This window comes from Mixophyes fleayi, chromosome 3, assembly GCF_038048845.1.
Source record: "Mixophyes fleayi isolate aMixFle1 chromosome 3, aMixFle1.hap1, whole genome shotgun sequence".
Classification (NCBI taxonomy): Eukaryota; Metazoa; Chordata; class Amphibia; order Anura; family Limnodynastidae; genus Mixophyes; species Mixophyes fleayi.
The window spans coordinates 170,651,048-170,673,547 of record NC_134404.1 but is presented as its reverse complement, the minus strand read 5'-3'; the positions used below and the strand labels follow the sequence as shown (position 1 = coordinate 170,673,547).

At 41.6% G+C, this 22,500-nt stretch overlaps 1 protein-coding gene across 4 annotated transcripts in view; it reads left to right on the top strand.

Moving 5' to 3' along the window:
* GABRR1 (gamma-aminobutyric acid type A receptor subunit rho1) overlaps positions 1-22,500 on the top strand; it is a 188,848-nt gene that overhangs the window by 92,262 nt on the left and 74,086 nt on the right. For 3 of the 4 annotated variants that reach the window (XM_075202768.1, XM_075202767.1, XM_075202770.1), the window contains one exon: positions 11,460-11,513. The exons of the other annotated variant lie outside the window; for it this stretch is intronic. In XM_075202768.1, the coding sequence (XP_075058869.1) occupies positions 11,460-11,513 (54 nt within the window). The remainder of the gene's footprint in view (positions 1-11,459; positions 11,514-22,500) is intronic. 4 annotated transcript variants of the gene reach the window in all.

Here is a 22,500-nt window from a genome sequence, read left to right as displayed (position 1 = left end):
CATGCTTACGAGGCACAATTCAAACTACAGGCTATCAGTTACGCGGTTGTAAATGGGAATAGAGCAGCTGCAAAAGAATTCAACATCAATTAATCTATGGTATCTAAGGTATCTGCTTTAACTGTTGTCCGAGCTTTCGTGAAAGCCGGCATCATTTCTGAACAGCCACCTGACAACAAGACTGACTCCGAAAAAAATAATGTGAGCGTATTTTTAAATAGTAGAATAAAGTTCAACTAAACTCACTGTTTTGCTTCCGTTACCTTTTTCTTGTAAACCGTATGTTTTAGCATGCGCCTTATAATACGGTGCGCCTTATGTATGGGTTAAGTACAGAAATAGACCCCATAATTGAGACTTAATCCGGTGCGCCTTATAGTGCAGAAAATATGGTAATCAGGACAATGTGTATAACGCTTCTTCCCTGCCTCACTTTCCTAGGTAACATGCCCATCTCCCTTCCCCTCCGCTAAAATTACCCCTTAGCTGTCAAACGCACCTATGGTATGCATCCCATTGGGGCACAGGGGAGGGCTGGCAGACTTTAGCCCAGGGGGGGGCAAGCACATGGCACTGGCCCATCCTTGAAGGGTGGTTTTTGGTACAATATATATTTATATATATATATATATATATATATATATATATATATATATATATATATATATATATATATATATATATATATATATATATATATATATGAGGCTATTTTAGTGTTGCTTAACCCATATATATTTTTATGCCCACACCTGGATTAAGGCTCTGGGGGGCCTGGGCTCTTTAGACAGGGTAACCCCCAATGATGTAGCATGGTTATCATTTTAGACAAATACACAGGCAATACTGTGTGCACTACTGTTAGGTGCACATAGTTCTGCCTTCACGAGCAGTACACGGTGAAGCAGGACATAACTCCCAACTGTCCTAAGTGAAACAGTCACCCAAATTCGGGACTGTCCCACTAGATTCAGGACAGTTGGCAGATTGTCCTGCTCTTTCATACCTGTTCTTGTTACTTTCACCACTTGTGGCTGATTGTTACTTTAGCTTATTTGCTGGTTGTCTGGATCCTGGAATATTGGAGGCCCTATTTGGAAACAAAATGGGTACATAAAATTTAGAAAACTCCAACCAGTCCAAGTGTTAAATCGATAGCACCCAAGTTTTATAATTAGGCCTCTCTCCAGCCATAACATTAAAATAATAATATTCACATTTGCTAAATAGATCTCTTTCCCTCCAACCATCCCTGACATAGGATAGCAAACACATTTAATATATAAACCTATTTCCCTGCCTCCAAACAGCCCCAGCAATAATTTAAATAGCATTTACATTTAACAAATATTACCATTTCCCACAACAATCACATGCATTAAATAATACATAATCCCATTTAATAAATAGACCTCATTTTCCACAAACAGCCCACAATCAATAAATTGCTCCCAAACCACCCCAGCATTAAATTAAAGGTTCAATTACCAAATTATAAATTCATAGGCCCCACTTTTAAATTAAATTGCCCCACCATCACCCCACAAATAAAATAGCACTCATTAAATAATTAGCCCCCACCTGCACTCCACCATTAAATAGCCTACCTCCCACACTATATTAAGACCCCCCCTTCCCCCATATATATTAACATACTGCCCCCACACACACTATATTTATATACTGCCCCCCACACTCACACACTATGTTTATATACTGACCCCCCACACTCACACACTATATTTATATACTGCCCCCCCACACAATATATACACTGCTCTCACACACACAATATATACACTGCCCACACACACACACAATATATACACTGCCCACACACACACACAATATAAACTGCCCACACACACACACACACACACACACACACACACACAATATATACTGCCCACACACACACACACTATATGTACTGCCCACACACTATATATACTGTCCACACACATACACACACAACATATACTGCCAACACACACACACAATATATACTGCCCACACACACACAAACACTATATATACTACACACACACACACACACACTATATACACTGTCCACACACACTATATACACTGCACGCACACAGGGCTGCCATCAAAAACTGTGGGGCTTAGTACCAATTAATCTGGCAGGGCCCCCCTCCCTCTTCGCCATACATACGCCCCCTTCCCTCATCACAGCACATTCCCCCCACTCCCTCATCACAGTAAAGGTTCCCCTCCCCCTAAAGAAAATGTCCCCCACAATCACAGTTAATGTGCCCCTCTCCCTCCCCCAATCACAGTTAATGCCCCCTCTCCCTACCCCAATTAGTTAATGTCCCCCTCTCCCTCCCCTAATCACAGTTAATGTCCCGCTCTTCCTCCCCCAATCACAGTTAATGTCCCCTTCTCCCTTCCCCAATCACAGTTAATGTCCCCCTCTCCCTCCCCTAATCAGTTAATGTCCCCACCCCCACAGTTAATGTCCCCCTCTCCCCCCCAGGCACAGTTAATGTCCCCTCTTCTATCCGCCACTCTTCTATAAAATGAATACCTAATAAACTTACCTTCTCCTCCGCGATGCTGCAGCCCCCGGTCACTGATACACTGGGATCATGGCGCGCAGTTATGACGCCACTGCGCTGCGCTCCCAGCCTATCAGCACCTGGGAGGCGGAGCTGCAGCATCGTGGAAAGAAGGGACAGCATGGTCAGTCAGACTGAGGGGCCCGGACAGTCCAGGGAGCCCAGACAGATGGTGAGGTCTGTCCGAGACCCCTAGTCTGTCTGGGACCTTCACAATAGTCCGCGACCAATGATGAAAGGACTTGGGCTGGTTCATACAACGGCCCATAATAGTAATTTTCGATCTGGCCCAGCCCGCCCCTGTTGGGGAACCCTTCATTGCCAAACTGCTCTGGAATTGGGACAAAAGTCCTGATCTGCAGGACAGTTCCCTCAAATCAGGATTGTCTTACCTAAATTGGGAGAGCTGGGAGGTAGGTAGGTAGATTTTATAGATTTGATGGGGTAGCCCACAAAAATCATGATCCAGTATTCACTGCACTGCACAACAGCCCTTCATACTATTAAGATTTGCATGTGATCATTTTTGGCCTTTTCCCGACTTGGTACGTTCATATGAATGTTACCACTGTGTTCTGGTCCATCTTCGTTACTTTCTTGACATCTGAGGCCAATCAGCAGATCAGTTACTACTACTAATACTACTGTGGGTCTCTCTGAGGTAGGTCCTCAACTGCCCAGCTTCATATTGATGGTAATAGTGTTTACACACTAGCTTCCTTGTCCTATACCTTCCATGACAGTTCCCGGTTCTTGATCCCTGGCTCTGCATTACGGTGACTCCTAGTTCCTGATCCCTGCTCTGCATTACAGTGACTTTTAACTCATGTTTCCTGGCTCTGCATTATGGTGATCTCTGGCTCCTGATCCCTGGCTCTGTATTATGGTGATCTCTGGCTCCTGATCCCTGGCGCCGCATTATGGTGACTTCTAGCTCCTTATCCCTGGCTCTGCATTATGATGATCTCTAGCTCCTGATACCTGGCTCTGCATTATGGTGATCTCTGGCTCATGATCCCTAGTGCTGCATTATGGTGAATTCGTGCTCTGCATTATGGTGACCTCTAGCTCCTTATCCCTGGCTCTGTATTATGGTGAATTCTGGCTTTGCATTAGGGTGATACCTAACTCCTGATCCCTGGCTCTGCATTATGGTGACTTCTGGCTCCTGATCCATGATTCTGCATTATGGTGAATTCGTGCTCTGCATTATGGTGACCTCTAGCTCCTGATCCCTGGCTCTGCGTTATGGTGACTTCTGGCTTCTGATCCTGGCTCTGCATTATGGTGACTTTATTGAACCTAGTCTGTGTGTGTGTGTGTGTGTGTGTGTGTGTGTTAGGGAATTCAGACTGTAAGCCCCAATGGGGCAGAGACTGATGTGGCGAGTTCTCTATACAGTGCTACGGAATTAGTGGCGCTATATAAATAAATGATGATGATGATGATGATGGATGACTTCTGGCTCCTGATCCCTGGTTGGTACCGGTTCTTGATTTTGGCTTCTGATTACAGTGATTTCTGACACAGACTACTCAGCTTGGTTTTCAAACACCTAGGGTTAAATGTATCAAAGTGCGATTTTACCAGTGTGTTTAAATCGTTGAAAAAAAAACCTGAAATGTATCAAGCTGCGATTTTGACACTGAAGTTCAAAATCGCTGGTCATCTCTGGCGATTTTGTGCGATGTAAACACTCCCGAGTTTAGCTAACTCTCCTGTGTTTGGCAAACTCTCCTGTGTTGTAACAGTGAGTTGTAAACACATCACTGTTACACTGACCTGTCATACAGCTGCCGGAGCTTCGGCAGCTGTAAAAACTGTAAAGAATAGATCAAAGTGAAAAAAAAAAAGCGTGGGGTCCCCCCACTATTCCAGCTTAACCCTAGTGCTGCCTGACTAGTGCATGGGGTCCCCCCGATTTTCACTTTACCAGCACTAGGCAAACCAGCCAGGGTTAGTGGCACTATAGCTGTAGGACACACGGCAGGGGTCCCCCTGCCATAATGACTAACCAACCCTAGACTCCCTAGGGAGTGGGGTCCGCCGAAAAAAATGAGCGGGCCCCCCCCCTAGAAAGAACCAGCCCAGTGTTGATAGCACTAGGGCTCTTCCTACTACCCCTGGGCTGTGGGTAGTAGGGTAATATGGCGATAAAGATTGAAAAAAATAAACAGACGCCATTTTGTTTTGTGGAACTACAAGTCCCAGCCAGCCAGGTTGCCAAAAACAGTGTGGCCATGCTTCTGCTTGTATAACTACAACCACCAGCATACCCACGGCAGCCAGGGCATGTTGGCACTTGGAGAACCACAAGTGCCAACATGCCCTAACATCCCTGGCTTGCTGGGACCTGTAGTTCCACAAAAAATAAACAGCACCCTAGTAAACGCCACAAACATTTATTAAAAATAAAAACCCCACAATAAACACACTAACCACCCTCATTTAAACCACATCTATTTATTAAAAATAAAAACCCCACAATAAACACACTAACCACCCTCATTTAAACCACATCTATTTATTAAAAATAAAAACACCCCAAATACTCACCAGAGATGTCTTCTTTCTTCTTCAAAAGGTCTGTGCTTGCCCCAGTCCCACAATAATTATACTTCCAAAATGTCTAGGCTTGCCCCAGTCCCATAATAATTATACTTTCAAAATGTCCAGGCTTGGATAATATCTTCTTCACTTCGCCCAGAAGGGGCCCCTTGTTGATTGAAGTCTTCTTTGCTTCAACCAGGAGGGCCCCATATTTGTATATCCCGAATCTTTAATCTTGATTGCAGAAAAATAAAAAAAGTGTGGACCCAATGCTAGCACCTCCTACCTAGTAGGAGGTCCGGTACGCAATGAACTTGCGTTCATTGCGTAAGCTCTAACTACTGTATTATGTGATTTCCCCACGCTAGTGGGGGAATCACCTAATACTGTACATAGAGCTTACGCAAGTAACGTAGCTCATTGCGCATGCGCTACGTTACTTGCGTAAGCTATAATACTGTAAATATAGCTTACGCAAGTAAGGTAGCTAACGTAAAAAATCGGGGGGACCCCACGCAAAATTTTCCCCGATTTTCACGGGACCAGCACTAGTCAGGCAGCACTAGGGTTAAGCTGGAATAGAGGGGGGACCCCACGCTTTTTTTTTTCTTCAACTTTTATCTGTTCTTTACAGTTTTAACACTGCCAGGGCAGTGTAACAGTGATGTGTTTCTACAACACGCTGCTATCAAGCATCTGGCGTGTTTTGATGCAAACTCTCCTGAGTTTGCTAACTCGCAGCTTCATATATTTGAGAGTTGTATAGCTGCAGTGGCAAACAGTCGGGAGTTTGATCTCTGGCGATTTTGCAAATAGCGATTTTGACAGAAGCAGAACTCTGGCGATTTTGCATGAAATCTCAGCTTCATACATCGGCGAGTTTCAACTCTCCCGAGAAAATCACTGGAGTTGCAAAATCGCACTTTGATATATTTACCCCCTAGACTCCATCTGCAGCATGCCACTCGCAGGAAGCTCTAAAAAGTTATATAATAGAGTACTTATTCTTCAACATTTCTTCCATCTGCACTGAGGGGCTCCAGGCCTGTCTCAGTAGTGCTGCTGTTCTTTCTGAGTGCTCAGCTGATTCTCTTTGTGCTTTTTAGACTATCTTAGCACCAGCCTGTCTGGATAGCTGTGAAGGGTGCCCCTAGTGGTAACTGGTAGGTACCGGCAACAAATACCAGAGGATCCCGTCGAATACACAGGTGTTTAACACAGTCATGATGTGAAGTGGACACTTGTTGGCGTGTGGTGCAATAACAATAATATTGGGCCCCGGGCCAACTCAGTTTAAAACAGAAAGAATCTTCATTTAACTCCTCTTCCTCCAGCACAGACAAACACAACGGTTGCAAATGGTATACATTTAAACGCCTTCTCCTCCTGCACATTTTCTTCAGTTGATGTTAATGCTATTGCCTAATTTCATCTCACTCCTGCACATTGCTTATAAACTGACAGCACATTCCATACCAGCAAACTGCTGCTGGGAACAGTAATTCCACAGCCACAGACCACAGGTGCATCACCCAGGCTCTTCAAGATATTTCATTGCACCCATTCACAGGCATACAATTACAGATTCTCAGGGCCTCCATCCCACTCTCCAGGGACTCTTCTGCCATGCACTCTTCAACCCCCATACCAGCTGTACTTCCCAAGTAGCCATGCTGCACCTTGCAGCGACCTCCCTTCCCCCTATGGTATGGGGGACTTTCCAAGGGGACTACTCAATGGTGGAAGGCACTCTCAGACTCTCACTGCCTTTCTCCCTGTAGTGTTAACTTGTGTTTGTTGTGTCATGTACTTCTGGGGTATCCTTGAAGGTGTGGATTTCCTTGCTGGTTCTCTTATGCTGTGACCATTCAGATGCTAATGGGGCTCTTCCCCTCTCTCTGATTGATAAACTGCCCCATAGCAGCCACTTTCAATGTGTTGGGGACACTCCAAGCTCTGAGGAATAACCCACTGATGCCTCCTGGGTCTGAGAGGTCAAAACCAATAAATTTTGTCTTTAATAAAATTACCATTTTAAAAAATTACAAAAAAGCGCTGAGAATTGGCGGTTCTGCGGAACTACAGTTTAGTAAATATACCCCCAGCAGTTTAAAACCTTGAAAACAATCTTTATAAGTAGATTTATATGATATGCTAACTAATATAGTGAATTTGCCTCCAAGCCACTCAAGATAACAAATTGGACACCTACTTTCATATTTCAACATTCCCCATAGATCATTATGACAGCAGGGCTCATTTACTAAGCTCTTACTTAGGGATACCATCATTTTGAAATGAAAAAGATAGGACACCTATGGTATCTGAATTTTTACTCATTCCACAGAACCAATTTCTTAATTCTGTTTGAACCACAAATAAATAGAACAGTTAGAAGAACCTATGCAAACTTATCCTAGCCTTAGTCCTGACCTTTATCAATGATGGATTATTGCCAATATTGAGATGTTGATATTTATATAATAATATTAAGTTAAGTTATAAGTTATATAAGTACAAGAAACTCTCTCCAACAGGGTCAAAAGTTATCCTTTGATACTAGATTCAACTAGCTTTATAAAAGGTAATCCATACCTAGATGTGTTTTGCCTTTACTAGCCTTACTCGTCCTTCCATTTATCATGTGTAACAATCTTTATCACAGAAGTGGATAGGTTTGTTTCCTTTTTAGTATAACATATGTAGACTTCTAGGGCCTGATTCATTAAGGATCTTGGGCTTGATTCATTAAGGATCTTAAATAAAGAGGATCCTTATTTCAGTCTCCTGGACATGTTACAATGCAAGGGGTGCAAATGAGTGTTCTGTTTTGCACACAAATATCAACTTTAAATTTTCAGTGTACAAATAAACTATCAAGTATTTGTGTGCTACATGAAAAAACAGGCAGTATTTAACTTATGTGCAAAACAGAATACTAATTTGTACCCCTTGCATTGTAACATGGTTTTGTCCTGGAGACTGAAATAAGAAGTTTCTCAAGTTAAGATCCTTAATGAATTAGGCCCATTGTCTGTGGAAAACACACTAAATAAACTTATTTTGTTCAATAGTTTTGCTACAAATAAAGGAAGTGTGTTAGAAGACATGGTTTTGAAAATTTGCATATGGTTAGCAAAACAGGATTCATAAAGTTATTAGGATAAAATAAAACAGTAATTAAAAGTAGAAAATTAAATTTAATTGAAAAATGTTGAGATGAAGTTTGCTGGAGAACTGGGTCACATCTATTTACTTTAATGCTCAACCATAACCTAATAAAATAAAAGGAAGCATTCCAGATGTACTGTATATTATATTAATGGTGGGCTTTGTAAGTGACAATGATAGTAATGATAAATTTAGAAGAAAAAGAAATCAAGTTTCTTAAATTACAATTAAGCTTGTGTCTGAAGTAGAGATGGATAAACATGACAAGAGGATTCATTTGATATTTCAAGGAAAGTTGTCCCTGAAATGGGGAATTCAACTGCTGATCAATGCAATTTATCATCATCATCATCATCAATTATTTATATAGCGCCAACATATTCCGTAGCGCTTTACAATTGGGGGCAAACATAGTAAACTAATAAACAAACTGGGTAAAACGGATAAAGAGTGAAGAAGTTCGCTCCCTTATTCTTTCCTCTCCACCCTCTACCTGCCCTCTCGATCCCATCCCCTCTCACCTCCTTCGCTCTCTTTCTCCTACTGCCTGCTCTTACCTAGCACACCTTTTCAACCTATCACTCTCCTCTGGTGTAGTACCCTCCTCATTTAAACACGCTCTTATCTCTCCTATCCTCAAAAAACCCAATCTTGACCCCACCTCTCTTGCTAATTATCGCCCTATCTCTCTTCTCCCCTATGCCTCCAAATTACTTGAGCGAATTGTCTGCAGCCGCCTAACCAGCCACCTCATGGACAATTCCCTCCTTGACCCTTTCCAATCTGGCTACCGCCCCCTCCATTCTACTGAAACTGCCCTGGCCAAGGTTACTAATGATCTCCTATCACCCAAATCCAAGGATCACTTCTCCGTTCTCATCCTCCTTGACCTCTCTGCAGCCTTTGACATCGTGGACCACCCCCTCCTGCTGCAAACTCTTCTCTCTCTCTCGGCCTCTCTGGTTCTGTCCATGCCTGGTTCGCCTCATACCTCGCTAATCGCTCCTTCTCTGTATCCACGTCTGGTTCTTCCTCCTCCCCCTATCCTCTCCCCGTAGGTGTCCCTCAGGGCTCTGTTCTTGGCCCTCTACTCTTTTCGCTCTACACTTTCTCCCTTGGTGCTCTCATCTCCTCCTTTGGTCTTCAGTATCACCTTTATGCTGACGACATTCAACTCTATATCTCCTCTCCTGATCTTTCCTCCACCCTCCTCGCTCGGGTATCCGACTGCCTCTCCGCCATCTCCTCCTGGAAGTCCAAGCACTTTCTCGAAATCAATATCTCTAAAACTGAACTCATTGTCTTTCCTCCGCCCAGACTCCCATCCCACCATGACCTCTCTATTGTCGTCAATAACACCACCATCTCCTCTGTCACCCAACTTCGCTGCCTGGGTGTCACCCTCGACTCCTCTCTCTCTTTTGCCCCCCACATTCATTCCCTTGCCCAAGCCTGTCGCTTCCAACTAAGCAACATCGCCCGCATCCGTCCTTTTCTCTCTCAGGATACCGCCAAAACTATCATCCATGCACTCATCATCTCCCGCCTCGATTACTGTAACCTCCTCCTCACTGGCCTCCCCCACTCCCGTCTCTCCCCCCTCCGCTCTATACTGAATGCTGCCAGAAGGCTCATCTTCCTCTCACGCCGCTCCTCCTCTGCCTCCCCTCTCTCGCCTTACACTGGCTCCCCTTCCCCTACAGAATCCTTTTCAAACTCCTCACCACCACTTACAAGGCTCTCTCCAAGTCTACTGCCCCTTATATCTCTAACCTCCTCTCCATTCACACTCCTGCCCGCTCCCTGCGCTCAGCCAACGACCGCCGACTCTCCTCCACTCTTATCACCTCTTCCCACTCCAGAATCCAAGACTTTTCCCGTGCAGCCCCCCTTCTCTGGAAAGACCTCCCTCATTCCATCTGTCTCTCTCCTACTCTGTGCTCCTTTAAACGTGCACTAAAAACTCACCTCTTCCTCAAAGCCTACCAACCATCTACTTAACCCCCATCTCCTCCCTTTAGCTCATCCTACCTTCTCTCCTTTTGCCTCAACTGGCTCCTCTTGTGCCTGGTCTGTTTACCCTCTCTTAGGATGTAAGTTCGTATGAGCAGGGCCCCCTCCCCTCCTGTCTCGATACCTGTTATTCCGCTCCGTCTTTACTGCATATGACTGGCCGGAGTTTCTGAACTATTGGTACTTTTTGTTCATTGTTCTGTATGGTTTCACCCTGTATAGTCCACTGTCAGTACTGTGTGCGGCGCTGCGGTTACCTTGTGGCGCCTAACAAATAAATGATAAATAATAATAATAATAAAGAGGTGAGAAGGCCCTGCTCGCAAGCTTACAATTTATGGGCAATTCATCATTAGGGGGTATATTTACTAGACTGCTGGTTTGAATAAGTGGGGATGTTGCCTATAGCAAACCGATGAGATTCTAGTTTTCATTTATTTAGTGCATTCTACAAAATGACAGCTAGAATCTGATTGGTTGCTATAGGCAACATATCCACTTTTTCAAACCCGCAATTTAGTAAATATTCCACTAAGTATTTTTATAGCGATATGTCAAGAGCAGCCCATGTGCAAGGTGTCTTTTTCTGTATTGATAAATTGCAAATAGTGCTAAATTGTGGCTGGAAATAGACTGTACCAGCACACAAGGGACCATATTTTATGTGCTTGGTGTGTTTATATTGGGGAAACATTATTACAATGCTTAGTGTGAGATGCTGTGGGCTGTTCCTAATGAATACTAAAGTGATCAAATCATTCGGTCTCATTTATCTATATATTGTTTGCAACAGGTTACATGTATTAATATCCTATATATCTACTGCCTATTTTTAACTAAAAAAATTAACACATTTTGATTCTCTCATATAGCTAAACCGAGAGCAAACAAGACTTCCTGAATACTTTGAATGAGTCATAAATATAACACATCCAGAAGCATTAGTAAGGAGATTTTAGAGGCTTTGTGCAGGGCTCTTCAAAGTAAAATGCTAAGTTCTTTCAGGATTACACTATGAAAATGGATTTAAGAATAAATGTTAGTACTAACGGATGACAAAAAAATGTTCCCAACATGACCTATTCCCTGTATTTAGATTTCACTTTAAATGATGTAATCCATTCTCTTGTTTGTTCATTACAGTAGACCACAAAGGCAAAGAAGGGCAGTACATGAAGAATCACACAAGCAAGGCAGGTATGCTAATTATTCACATTATAAAGATATATATTTATATATCTAGGCAACTGTGAGACAGATTATAGCACCTTGTTGTATTCCCATCTTGGGGGTAAATGTATTAATGTCCGGATTCTTCAACTCCGGCGAGTTCGGCGTCTTCGGCGCTTAAATTTAAAGCGGCGCTGCCTTGTAAAGGGAAGTTTCCCTTTAAATTTAAGCGCCGAACTCGCCGGAGTTGAAGAATCCGGACATTAATACATTTACCCCCTGGTGTACATAATGCACACTCAAAACCATAGATTTATGATCGGTCAGGCCAATGGCTTTTCCCCAGTTTCATTACTGGTGCATAGATGCAGCATCATTTTATCACCCTCATCAATCATCATTAATTTCCCCTTTTCTCCATCTTTATTTTCTCCAATTTTTCATATCTGCCATTTTGCATGATGTTTCTTCAGTTAATTCCTCTTTCTCTGCCTAACATTAACTCCTTGCCTACCTACACTGCCTGACATCCATTATTCCAAATTGCACTGCAACCTTACACCAGCCCCCTTTCACCCCCTTGCTTATTCTAGCTCTACTCCAAATCAATAGTGCACTTTACCTGTAAATTAGGATGTGCAGTAACTTGGGGGCATATCTTATCATTAGGACTGCAGTGCAATATTTACAAAAAGCAAATTGCGACAAACCAACTGATTCTTGGCCTACACCAAGTCAGAACTGTGATAGGACATGCACAAGGTGGATATTTATAAAAGAAAAACCTGTCAATACAGAGTTTATAAATATTAAGCCGTTTCTCCCATTACATTCCTGCTGCTCCACTTTTGCAGTTTTCTGTTCAATTGTGCTATAAATAAATATCATCAAGTCCACTGCATGAACAGCATGTATACAGGTGCATTTTTTAAATGCCCTGGGCTTTGCAAAATAGATTATTATTGCTATATAGAATTATTATTGTTGTTAAAAAAGTTATTGCTTGTTATTTTCATGTAAGTATTATGATATTATATACGGTGGTGGAAGTGAAAATTTAGAAGTGGCAATATGAAAAATGTAATAGGAATGTAAATTAATGGAATTTGATAGATTTACAATGAAGGCAGTACCAGAAGTAGTGGTATGGCTATTAAAGTAATTATATTGTTTTCAAATAAGCATTGCATAGGCGATTGTATTGTGTTTCTAACGCACAAAGTGATTTATTTTAGCAGATGTAAATAGTCAACAATTCAATACATTATTATATTATGATACAGTACAGTACAGCCAATACCAAAACTTACATACATATCGCGCTCTTATCGCATGCGCTCGCAGCGCTAACCACGGGCACCCCTGGACAGTGATTCACCTTTGAATACTGTGATCAGTGAAGACTGAGGCTGGTGGGGGTGCAGCTATTATATACAGTACAGTGTTACACAGTGAACAATAGAGATGACATAGCTTGCTTCTATAGGTCCAGACAAGGGTGGTTCCAGGGTAAACAGGTCATAGGCTGATTCAATCTAAGGAATCCAAAGGTGGGGGGTCGTCTCTCCAGTGGATGTGCTCCAGTTACAATGAATTCATTAGCATTTCACATTCTGATAATCACTCTGGCTATTTATTCTCTAACATCAATAACTAGAGTATGCAATATGCGATCTCTTCGGCGATTGAACCGGACAGCTGCTGATGAATAGGGGATTAGTATGATATCAGACATGAAACATTTCCCATAACCTGAACCTTAGATAACACTAAAGTGTACATATAATCATAATATATAAACTAATAATAAACCAAATACTGTCTGCTCATAAATTACAGTGTAATGGATCCAATATGAATTACATAAATAACTAAATGTTGTCATGCGAGTGTGTGCGTGCGTATTTTACCGTGCGATCGCACCACGTGCTGTGTTAGGTGGCGTACGGATCGCAATCGCACGGCAAAACAATATTAACCAATATACTTTCGTTCATCCAATTATACAACTTCGACATGGCATACCACCGTATACTGGATGCGGTCATAATTCTGACAGTGGAAATGTTAGCAGGTAACCTAATGACATGAAAATGTCCACAGCCTAAATGCCGTCACTTCCATTGTGGGGACAGTTTGATAATGTTGACAGTGTGACTGTCGACATTCACAATGCCAACCTTAAAAGTGCTATTTCCACTGATTTAGTACCCAACCCCCATATGCACCCCCCCCCCCCCCCTGCTTCGACCACTGATTATGCATATAAAAATGTTTGATGTTATTATGGAGTTCAGAATACGATGATGTTTATGACCTGGGACAGCTGGGATTATCATAGGCAATGAGAACCTGTAGACCTTGGCACCATATAACCCTGTAATAGGTCTCCTCCTGGGTTTTACGTTTTGGAGGTGCATTGCTATCCTACCCTCTCACTGTGTTAGCGGATCTTTGAACAAGCTAATAAGCAAAACGCATATTGGCCTCTAGCGCGGTCTGCTGTGCTATTATTAATAATGATATTCTAAATACTTAGAATTGCGCTAATTCCAGGAGCTAGAGTAGAATTATGATAGATGCCCCAGTGGTTACTCACATTAGTGATACTCTTTAGAAATCAATACAACCGGATTGAATTGTCAGTAGACATAGACAGTTAACCGCTAACTCAGTGGGAAGGTGAGCATAGCAATACCATAGATTGCCAACCATCTCACAATATTTACTATAATATATATATATTTTCCATAAATATATATTTATTATATATATATATATACACACACACACACACACACACACACACACACACACACACAGTGGTTGGAGTGGGCTAGTATATGGTGTGGTGCGCTGTGAAATCCATTCCATTTTGTCTCCTTGTGAGTGTGATATATATATATATATATGTATATATATGTATGTATGTTATTTCCTGTCAGCTGAAAGTGACAATCTGTGGTGTATTGAAATTAAATGTACTTGTTCAATAACTTGTTATGACTAAGGATTCTGCTAGACATATTTTGCAGGAAGCATTGGCGAGGATGTGAAATGATTTGTATTTCAAACCCATGTAAAATTGAATTAATCGCAGTGGATTTCTGCTGACAATTTTAATTCACATACTATTCTTTCTCACACTTTTGATCTATATATTTTTTTTTCAATATTTTGCTGTTTATGAAGTTGCTGGAAAAAGAAGAACGTGTACCAAATACAGACTACCCATACTTTTTTGTACTACGTCTAGTGATTAGTTGCCATATTAGTACCTCCCAAAACTTAGACTCTTTTGGATTTCTTATAAGCGTATAAAGGGTTTCAAATAGTCTAAATATATAATATTAGTCTGTGTGGTAGATTAATTTTAGTAGTGATAAAAATGGTTAGAAATAAATTAAACACTAAGGGCAACCCCATCCCCTCCTTTGTCATAATGTGACTCATAATGTCATTCAGCCCTCCCCAGATATGAACAGCTCCATGCTGAGAGCACTATGGGTGTTGAGGTAATCAACTGGTAAAATATAAATATTATAATTTTTTGCTACTGTTCAACTGGTCCCAGCAAGCTCTGGCAGCCCCTTTTTGGTTATGCCAGCCATTTACAAGGGCTAGAGTACCCATAGATACCATACTATATTGGCACTTGTAAACCTACATACTGTAAAGCACACTGAGACTGTGAAAGAAATACTTTATTAAAAAAAAACCTCCCCTCCCCTTCTCCCTCTCCACCTTTCACCTTCTCTTTTTTCTTCCTCTTTCTCTTCCTTCTCCTTTTCTTTTCTTCTCTTTGAAAAATAAAAATGCCGGTCTTTATTTCATTGAATCTGTGCTATTTTATCTCTGAAGCACGGAGACTTCTACTTCACTATCGAATGTACTGAATATATTTTGTTTGATATAACATGTATCCTTTGCACTGTTAATTCTTTTTTCTTTTGACCGTTAATAAACACTTGTTTAAAAAAAAAAAAAAAAAAAAAACCTCCCATATACACCCTTGTTTACCACTTTATTGCTCACCTAAATCATTGTAAGATCCTCTTTTTTCTTGCACCTTGAACTCTGTGTGGGAAAACATAAAACACCCTAACAATGCTGACAACATGCTCTTGCTCTAATTATAGACAGCTGATAATGTTCCACTTAGTAAAATAAAGCATTGGCTAAGCAGTTTACTGTGCTGGAGGCATCACTTGACCTATATGCCTCCCTGACCATCTCCATTTATCCTTGGAAAGGAGCCAGTTGGCTTTTGAAATATTTTTAATCTAATGCGTAGCTTAACAAATTGTCATGAACATATAGCTGCATGTGGTTTTCTTTAGTTTTCGTCTAACAATTTTCAAACTGATTTAGTTTATCACCAGTCTTTACTTGGCACTTAGCCCACTTTCTGCATATTGCCATAAGCCTGTTGTGTATCCTCCAGACCTGCAAGCATGTTGTTACATAAGACCTTGTTGCCTTTATAAGTTTTAAGCAGACTGTGGACAATTATATATCCCCTGGCCCAAAATTAATACCTTATTGAAAAGAAGTGAGTAGTGACAAGACCATGTTGAATATGCCCAGCAGAGAAAAAGGACTTTTTAAAAATTGTATTACTCTATATGCTATGATCGCTAGCACTTAATGTACTCAGATCAGAATGAACTAACACACCATGTGGGACGAACATACTTACATACATTTCATCTCCCAGTTTTAAACTAACACAGAGAACCTCCTCATGTCACACCACTTTGTGACATAATATTCACAAGATGCAAACAGTGTTCAATAAATGTTACAATCTACCACAAAAAAAAATGTGTAACTGAGAAAGACATTCTGGATTCAAGCATAATAAAAAACAGTAACAAAACATTCAAATCATGTTTTAAATATTGAACAAAACAAAGATCACTAGAAGAGTGTAATATAAGATTCGAAAAGAAGTTCATTACAATGTTAGAATCACTGAAATATTACTGTGTATCAGTTGTCCCAAATGTTCACTTAACCAGCATCAAAAAGTGTCCTGACCCAATAGGGGTATTAGTGCATTCACTATTTTAAGAAAGAACTCTGAAGAGTTAGTCCATAATCATCTTCAATACACCACAGGTCAAAAGTTTTAAAATGACCCCATTTCTCCAGCTTTTATTGAAATTTATGCAGTTTAATGTCTCTGTCTAGCACCGTCCATACCCTTTCCTCTCGCAACGGGGATGGAAACCTGCAGAGCCAGCGGTTCATAGCCTGTTGCCTAGCAACAGTATAAGGCTTCCGAATCCCGGCCAGTCTGTAGTATAGGAAGCAACCAATTGCTAGTCAACCTACTAAAAGCCTATCGGTCGTCAGTAAGATGTCAAATTACCTGAATAGCCTATATAAGGCTGACTCTGACACTGATCCAGTGCCAGAGTATTGGATCACTATTTAGGTCCAGTTCCTGGTTCCAGTTTTATCTGCACCCTTGTACTCTCTTTTGGATTCCTCATTGACGATTAGCTTGTTCCTAACTATTCTTCAGTTTTAGTGATTCTGGTTCCATTGAATTCTTTGGTTTGACTTTGGCTACCCTAAATATTCTTCTACTCATTGATTCCAATCCCATTTGGATTTGAGTCTTGACTTCGGCTACTTTGACCATTCTTCTGCTTCATGTTTTTGTCTATGATTGGATCTCCTGGTACTGACCTAGCTAGTTTACTTTACTTTGTTTGTGACTCACCTCACTAGTGAATGGCTCTGAGGGCCGCAATCTGCACATCACATGCAGCTAAAACCAAATTTCCTGGCAGGGATCCCTGGTGAACACTGGGGGCATGCTAGACTCTGCGCCTCATTGCTCAGTAGCATCAACTGCTAGTGTGATAAAATTCTCTGGCCATAGATATGTACAGTACTGGATAATCATCTGTTCTTGAGCTTTTTCAACACTTAGGGATTCAGGTGCATCAACAAGAGTCCAATCAGTCCAAACTTCTGCAAGGACTGGCTACTCATCTATATACTATTAAAGTAATTCTATTGTTTTAAAATAAGCATTGCTGAATCAATTGTATGGGTGTCCAAAGCAAATGGTGGTTTATTTTAGCACATGTAAATAGTCAACAATTCAATACGTTAACATATTATACTACAGTACAGTACAGCACAGCCAATACCAAAAGTTAAATTTTTACATTTTTGGTATTGGCTGTACTTCCCGCCCCAACCGAATTTGTCGGGGGCGTGTTTGCGCTCAGTTCGCCACGCTTAGCAACGCACACTTCCGGAATGCTTGTTTCCGGTACGCTTACTTCCGCTGAACACGCGTTTTTCGCTACACTCACTTCTGCTGTGTGTTCGCTGCTCTGCCACGTGTTACCTTCCATTTGCCACGACTTTAAACAATCATTATGTGCATTTCTCACTTTCATTGACTTAATCAACCGTACTTTATCTTTTACGTTATTTAGTACCTCTGCATTAAAACTCCCTATTGTTGGGAAAGGCCTATCAGAATCTTTGGTCATCTTGACCCACGTGTCACAATACACAGTTGCGTATGCACCATATTTCTTACACATGAGAAATCTCGCTGAATCAATAGGGCCTTCTTTAGGCAGTAAATTGGCCATCTCTAGCGTGTGCTTAGCACCCATGTTAAACAATAGGGTTCCAGAAATATAATACAATATCCTGCCACAAAATAGGGTTCCAGAAATATAATATAATATCCTGCCACTACTCTCAACAATTTGTCACCCGCAATCTATCGCTGGAGATATTTTACTGGCCTGTGGACGTATTTGCTACAAGCCGCGTCCACTCGCTTCCTCTTGTCTTAGACAAGGACCCCTAATACAGAAATATCAATGTGGACTAAGGGGTTATCGGCTCCTCGATTACCCCTGACTCTCCAACAAAATCTGTTGAGTTTATTACGCCCGGCAGCATCCGGTAAAGTCAATTACCAGCCTTACCACGTAATTCCTCCCCGTTGCTCCCAAGTCGCAATTACGGCTTTCAATATTCTGCCACCATATAGGGTCCCAGGAATATAAAAATATCCTGCCACAATATAGGGTCCCAGAAATATCCGTGCCGTGCGGTGCAATCGCAATGCTTACAGATACTAATTATCAGTAAACTATGCAATTACCCTTGGGTGCACGTCCCGAAAACTTATTCAGTTTCCGCCCCCCGGTATACCTGCCTTGTATACCGTACACCAGTTGGGCACCTGCCTCGTCAAACAGCAACTGACACTCTATTTTACAATAGATAAACCCTTAGTGTATTTAAAGTCAACAAATCACACGACATACACCTTTTCTGCGCAGAAAATAAAAGAATTCCCAACAATAGTAATAATGTCCCAGAGGTTTTCACAAGTGATTTATACTATGCATGTATAACTATCAAACCGATTGTTTAACCACGTGGAAAATCTACCGGAAGTTTGCGTACGCACAGCAGGAAATACACATACGCTCAGCCATGCAATACACTTTAAAACGTAAAACAACAATAAAAAGAAACATTTTTCTTTCTTGTCCCTAGATTCCAATTAGCGTTCCTTCAGTCTATGCAACAACGGATATTCGGTCTCTCAACACAAAGTGAACCACAGGTCTTGAACACATTACGTTCTTTCCTGCCATGCGACGCGTCCGTCAATCCACCCTTTGTTGAGGAACCGAATACCGTGAGCGTTGCATACCTGCCGATAACGTAACTCCTAAACTCACGAGCCCCCAAATTATTAAAGTAATTCTATTGTTTTAAAATAAGCATTGCTCAATCAATTGTATGTGTGTCCAAAAGTTACATACATACATACCGCTGCAATCGCTGCGCTTAGATTGGGTCCCAATGGAACAGTGTATCTGTTAGATAACTGTGGTCAGAGTTGACTGACTCTGATGGGGGATGCAGCTAATATATACAGTCAGTGTTTCATTGTGAACAACAGAGATGACGTAGCTTGCTTCCATAGGTCCAGGCACAGGGTGGCTTAAGGGTAAACAGTTCATAGGCTGATTCAATCTAAGGAATCCAAAGGAGGGGGTCGTCTCTCCAGGGGGTCTGCTTCTTTCATAGCCAGCATCATACAAAGGTTTATTCCCTAATATCAATAACTAAAGTATGCAATGTGCGATCTCTTCGCCGACTGCACCGGACAGCTGCTGATGATTAGGGGATCAATATGATATCAGGCATGACACCTTTCCTATAACCTAAACATTTAATAACACTAAAATGTACATATAATCATATTATATAAACTAATAATAAACCAAATGCTATCTGCTCATAAATTACAGTGTAACGGAACCAATATGAATTGTATAAATAACTAAATGTTGTAATGCTAGTGTGTGCGTGCGTATTTTACCGTGCGATTGCATCACGCCACGTGTTACCTGGCGTACGCTTCGCAATACGCACGGCAAACCAATATTAAACCAATATACTTTCGTTCATCCAATTATACGATTTCAACAATACCCTCCAGGGCACCTTGACTCCACCAGTACAAGCGCTTTCTGCCTCTATAAGGTAGTGGTTCCTCATGCCTCCAATCTGCACATTCCCACTCCAGAAAAGTATGACTAGGATCCCAAGAAATGCTGAGGATTCCTCAATCAATGCATAATTCAGTTCAATTCAGAACTTTGCCCTGGAAATTTTTCATTTGAAAGAGTCAAGGTAGCTTATATGATTTCTTTGCTTACAGGTCCAGCTCTCATTTGGACATCTTCCCTATGGGAAAGCAATGATGATTTTATACAGAGTTCCACTACCTTGATTGATACGTTCAAGAGAATCTTTGATTAACCCGGCAGAGTTTCCTCAGCCACCTCCAGTTTGCTGAAACTCCAACATGGCTACATAAAAGTGGGCCAGTATGCAGTGCAATTCTGCATACTCGTTTCTGATGTGAGATGCAATAATGAGGCCATAGTGGTGGCATTCTGACAAGGTTTCACTGCCAGATTAAGAATGAATTGGCTTCTAGGGAACTCCCATCTTGATCTTGATGATCTAATCTGCATCGTCTTCAAAACTGACATGCATCCGGAATCAGACCCAGGGGAAGGAACACTCCCATCCTACAGTTGTCAGGTTGGCCCCCAGATTCCAGAACTCCTCGGTAACCTCAGAGGAGCTCATGTAAGTGGGACAGTCCCATCTTTCACAAGAGGAACAAGACAGGAGTTATGCCTCTACTGTGCAGAGTCCACCCACATCCTTGTGAATTGCCATAAGAGACCAGAAAACACCATATACCTCCAGATCCTTGGAGCATTCTTCATGTTTAACTGCTGGCGATTGAGTACAGAGTAATCTCTAGTTGTACCCTTCCTATATGACTCCAAGTAGGAGTGTTTCAATTGAAATGGATCAGCCTACTAGTCCTACATCAGGCTGTTACCCTATTATTCTAGGTTTACCCTGGCTCCAGAAGCATTCTCCCCAGATTGATTGGAGGGAAGGGAAATTACCTCTTGGGGTTCATCTTGTTCTGTGAACTGCCTTCTATCGGTCATTCCAGTTTCCTCCAGATTGATCTGCTATACCCAGTCCTCTGGTTCCTCTCTGCCATCTACCTATGCCTCCTTTCTAGACGTCTTCAATAAAGCTGCTGCTGAGAAACTTCCCCCTTTCTGGACATGGGATTGCGCTATAAATTTAATTCCTGTTAAGACTATTCCTTATGGCAGTGTCTACCTCAGGTCATGTCCAAAATTATCTATTTTAGGGGTTAGGGATATTAGGGTTAAGATTAGGGTAACCCTTGTTATGTGCGTATTGTCGCTAACCAATAACAATTGTCGAACCTCGATTTGTGTTTCGAACGCACAAAGATTTATTAGCAAATAGTAGAATAATATGTTCAAGCGAAGTGATAATAAATACAGCCGTTACTTATCACAGGCGCTCTGGATCCAGTGTGCAGTCATTCAATCCTGAAGTCTGGGGACAAGATGTCTGAACACTAGATGTGAAGCTGCTGCTTATATACACACAGAAATACAGTAATACAATGGAGATGGTATAGCTTGCATCTATTGGTCCAGGTCTCAGGAAGGTCCAAGGGGTTGTCAATCATTGGCTAGTTCATCCTAAGGAATCCAAAGGAGGGGGTCACCTCTCCAGGGGGTATGCTCGGCTCTTCCCGCCAAGATTCCTTAGTCTTAAGTAGTTCATAATTCCCTATCATTCATAACTTGTGTATGCACTCTGCGATTCCTTTGCAGAGTGAACCAAACAGTAGGAAATGTAAAGAGGTTTATTATGATACCACTCATGATATAATTCCTTCAACCTGTTCCGTATATTTCACTAATATGCATGTAACTTTAATATAACATATAAATACTACTATATTTCGACATAACTGACTATGTGTTGCAACTACCACAGAGTTTTGATAAAACTACCCATGCCTAGTGTCTCCATTTGCTCTAGACATGTGTCGGCATTAATGACATTTTTACATTTATCTGTAGAGACCTTTCCAATGGATACCTTCTTATGTTTGGTTATACGCCCTAATTTGTGACTTCCATCAACATTCCTGCCTATTAGTGACCTTGTGAGTCTCCCTCTAAAATGAGTGTGGCGAGCCATTGTCTGATCTGATGGGTCAGCCTCCCAATTCTCCAGGCGCTTTGCATGAGATATGTTTAGGCACAGCAAAGATCTGCCTATGGAGTATTGTCGAAGCGTCAGACTAGGGGACCTAGTGTTATTGTACCTCCCGTCTATGGGCTCCTACCCCTCAATTCGAGTACTTCGGATATGTTTAGAGGGAATGGCACTAGTCCTATATTATGCTGCCCTTGCGGCATGTGAGAGCACACCCAACACTCGGTTTGGTTTAGCACCTTACCCACCAGGGAGTGATAATCCTCCAAAGGATACCTGCCTATATTCAGAGTACTGGGGGACTGGCATCGTTGGATGCATCTCTCTTCAACTAGGGAGTCGCAAAACTTGCAGATACAATACTCATCAGACA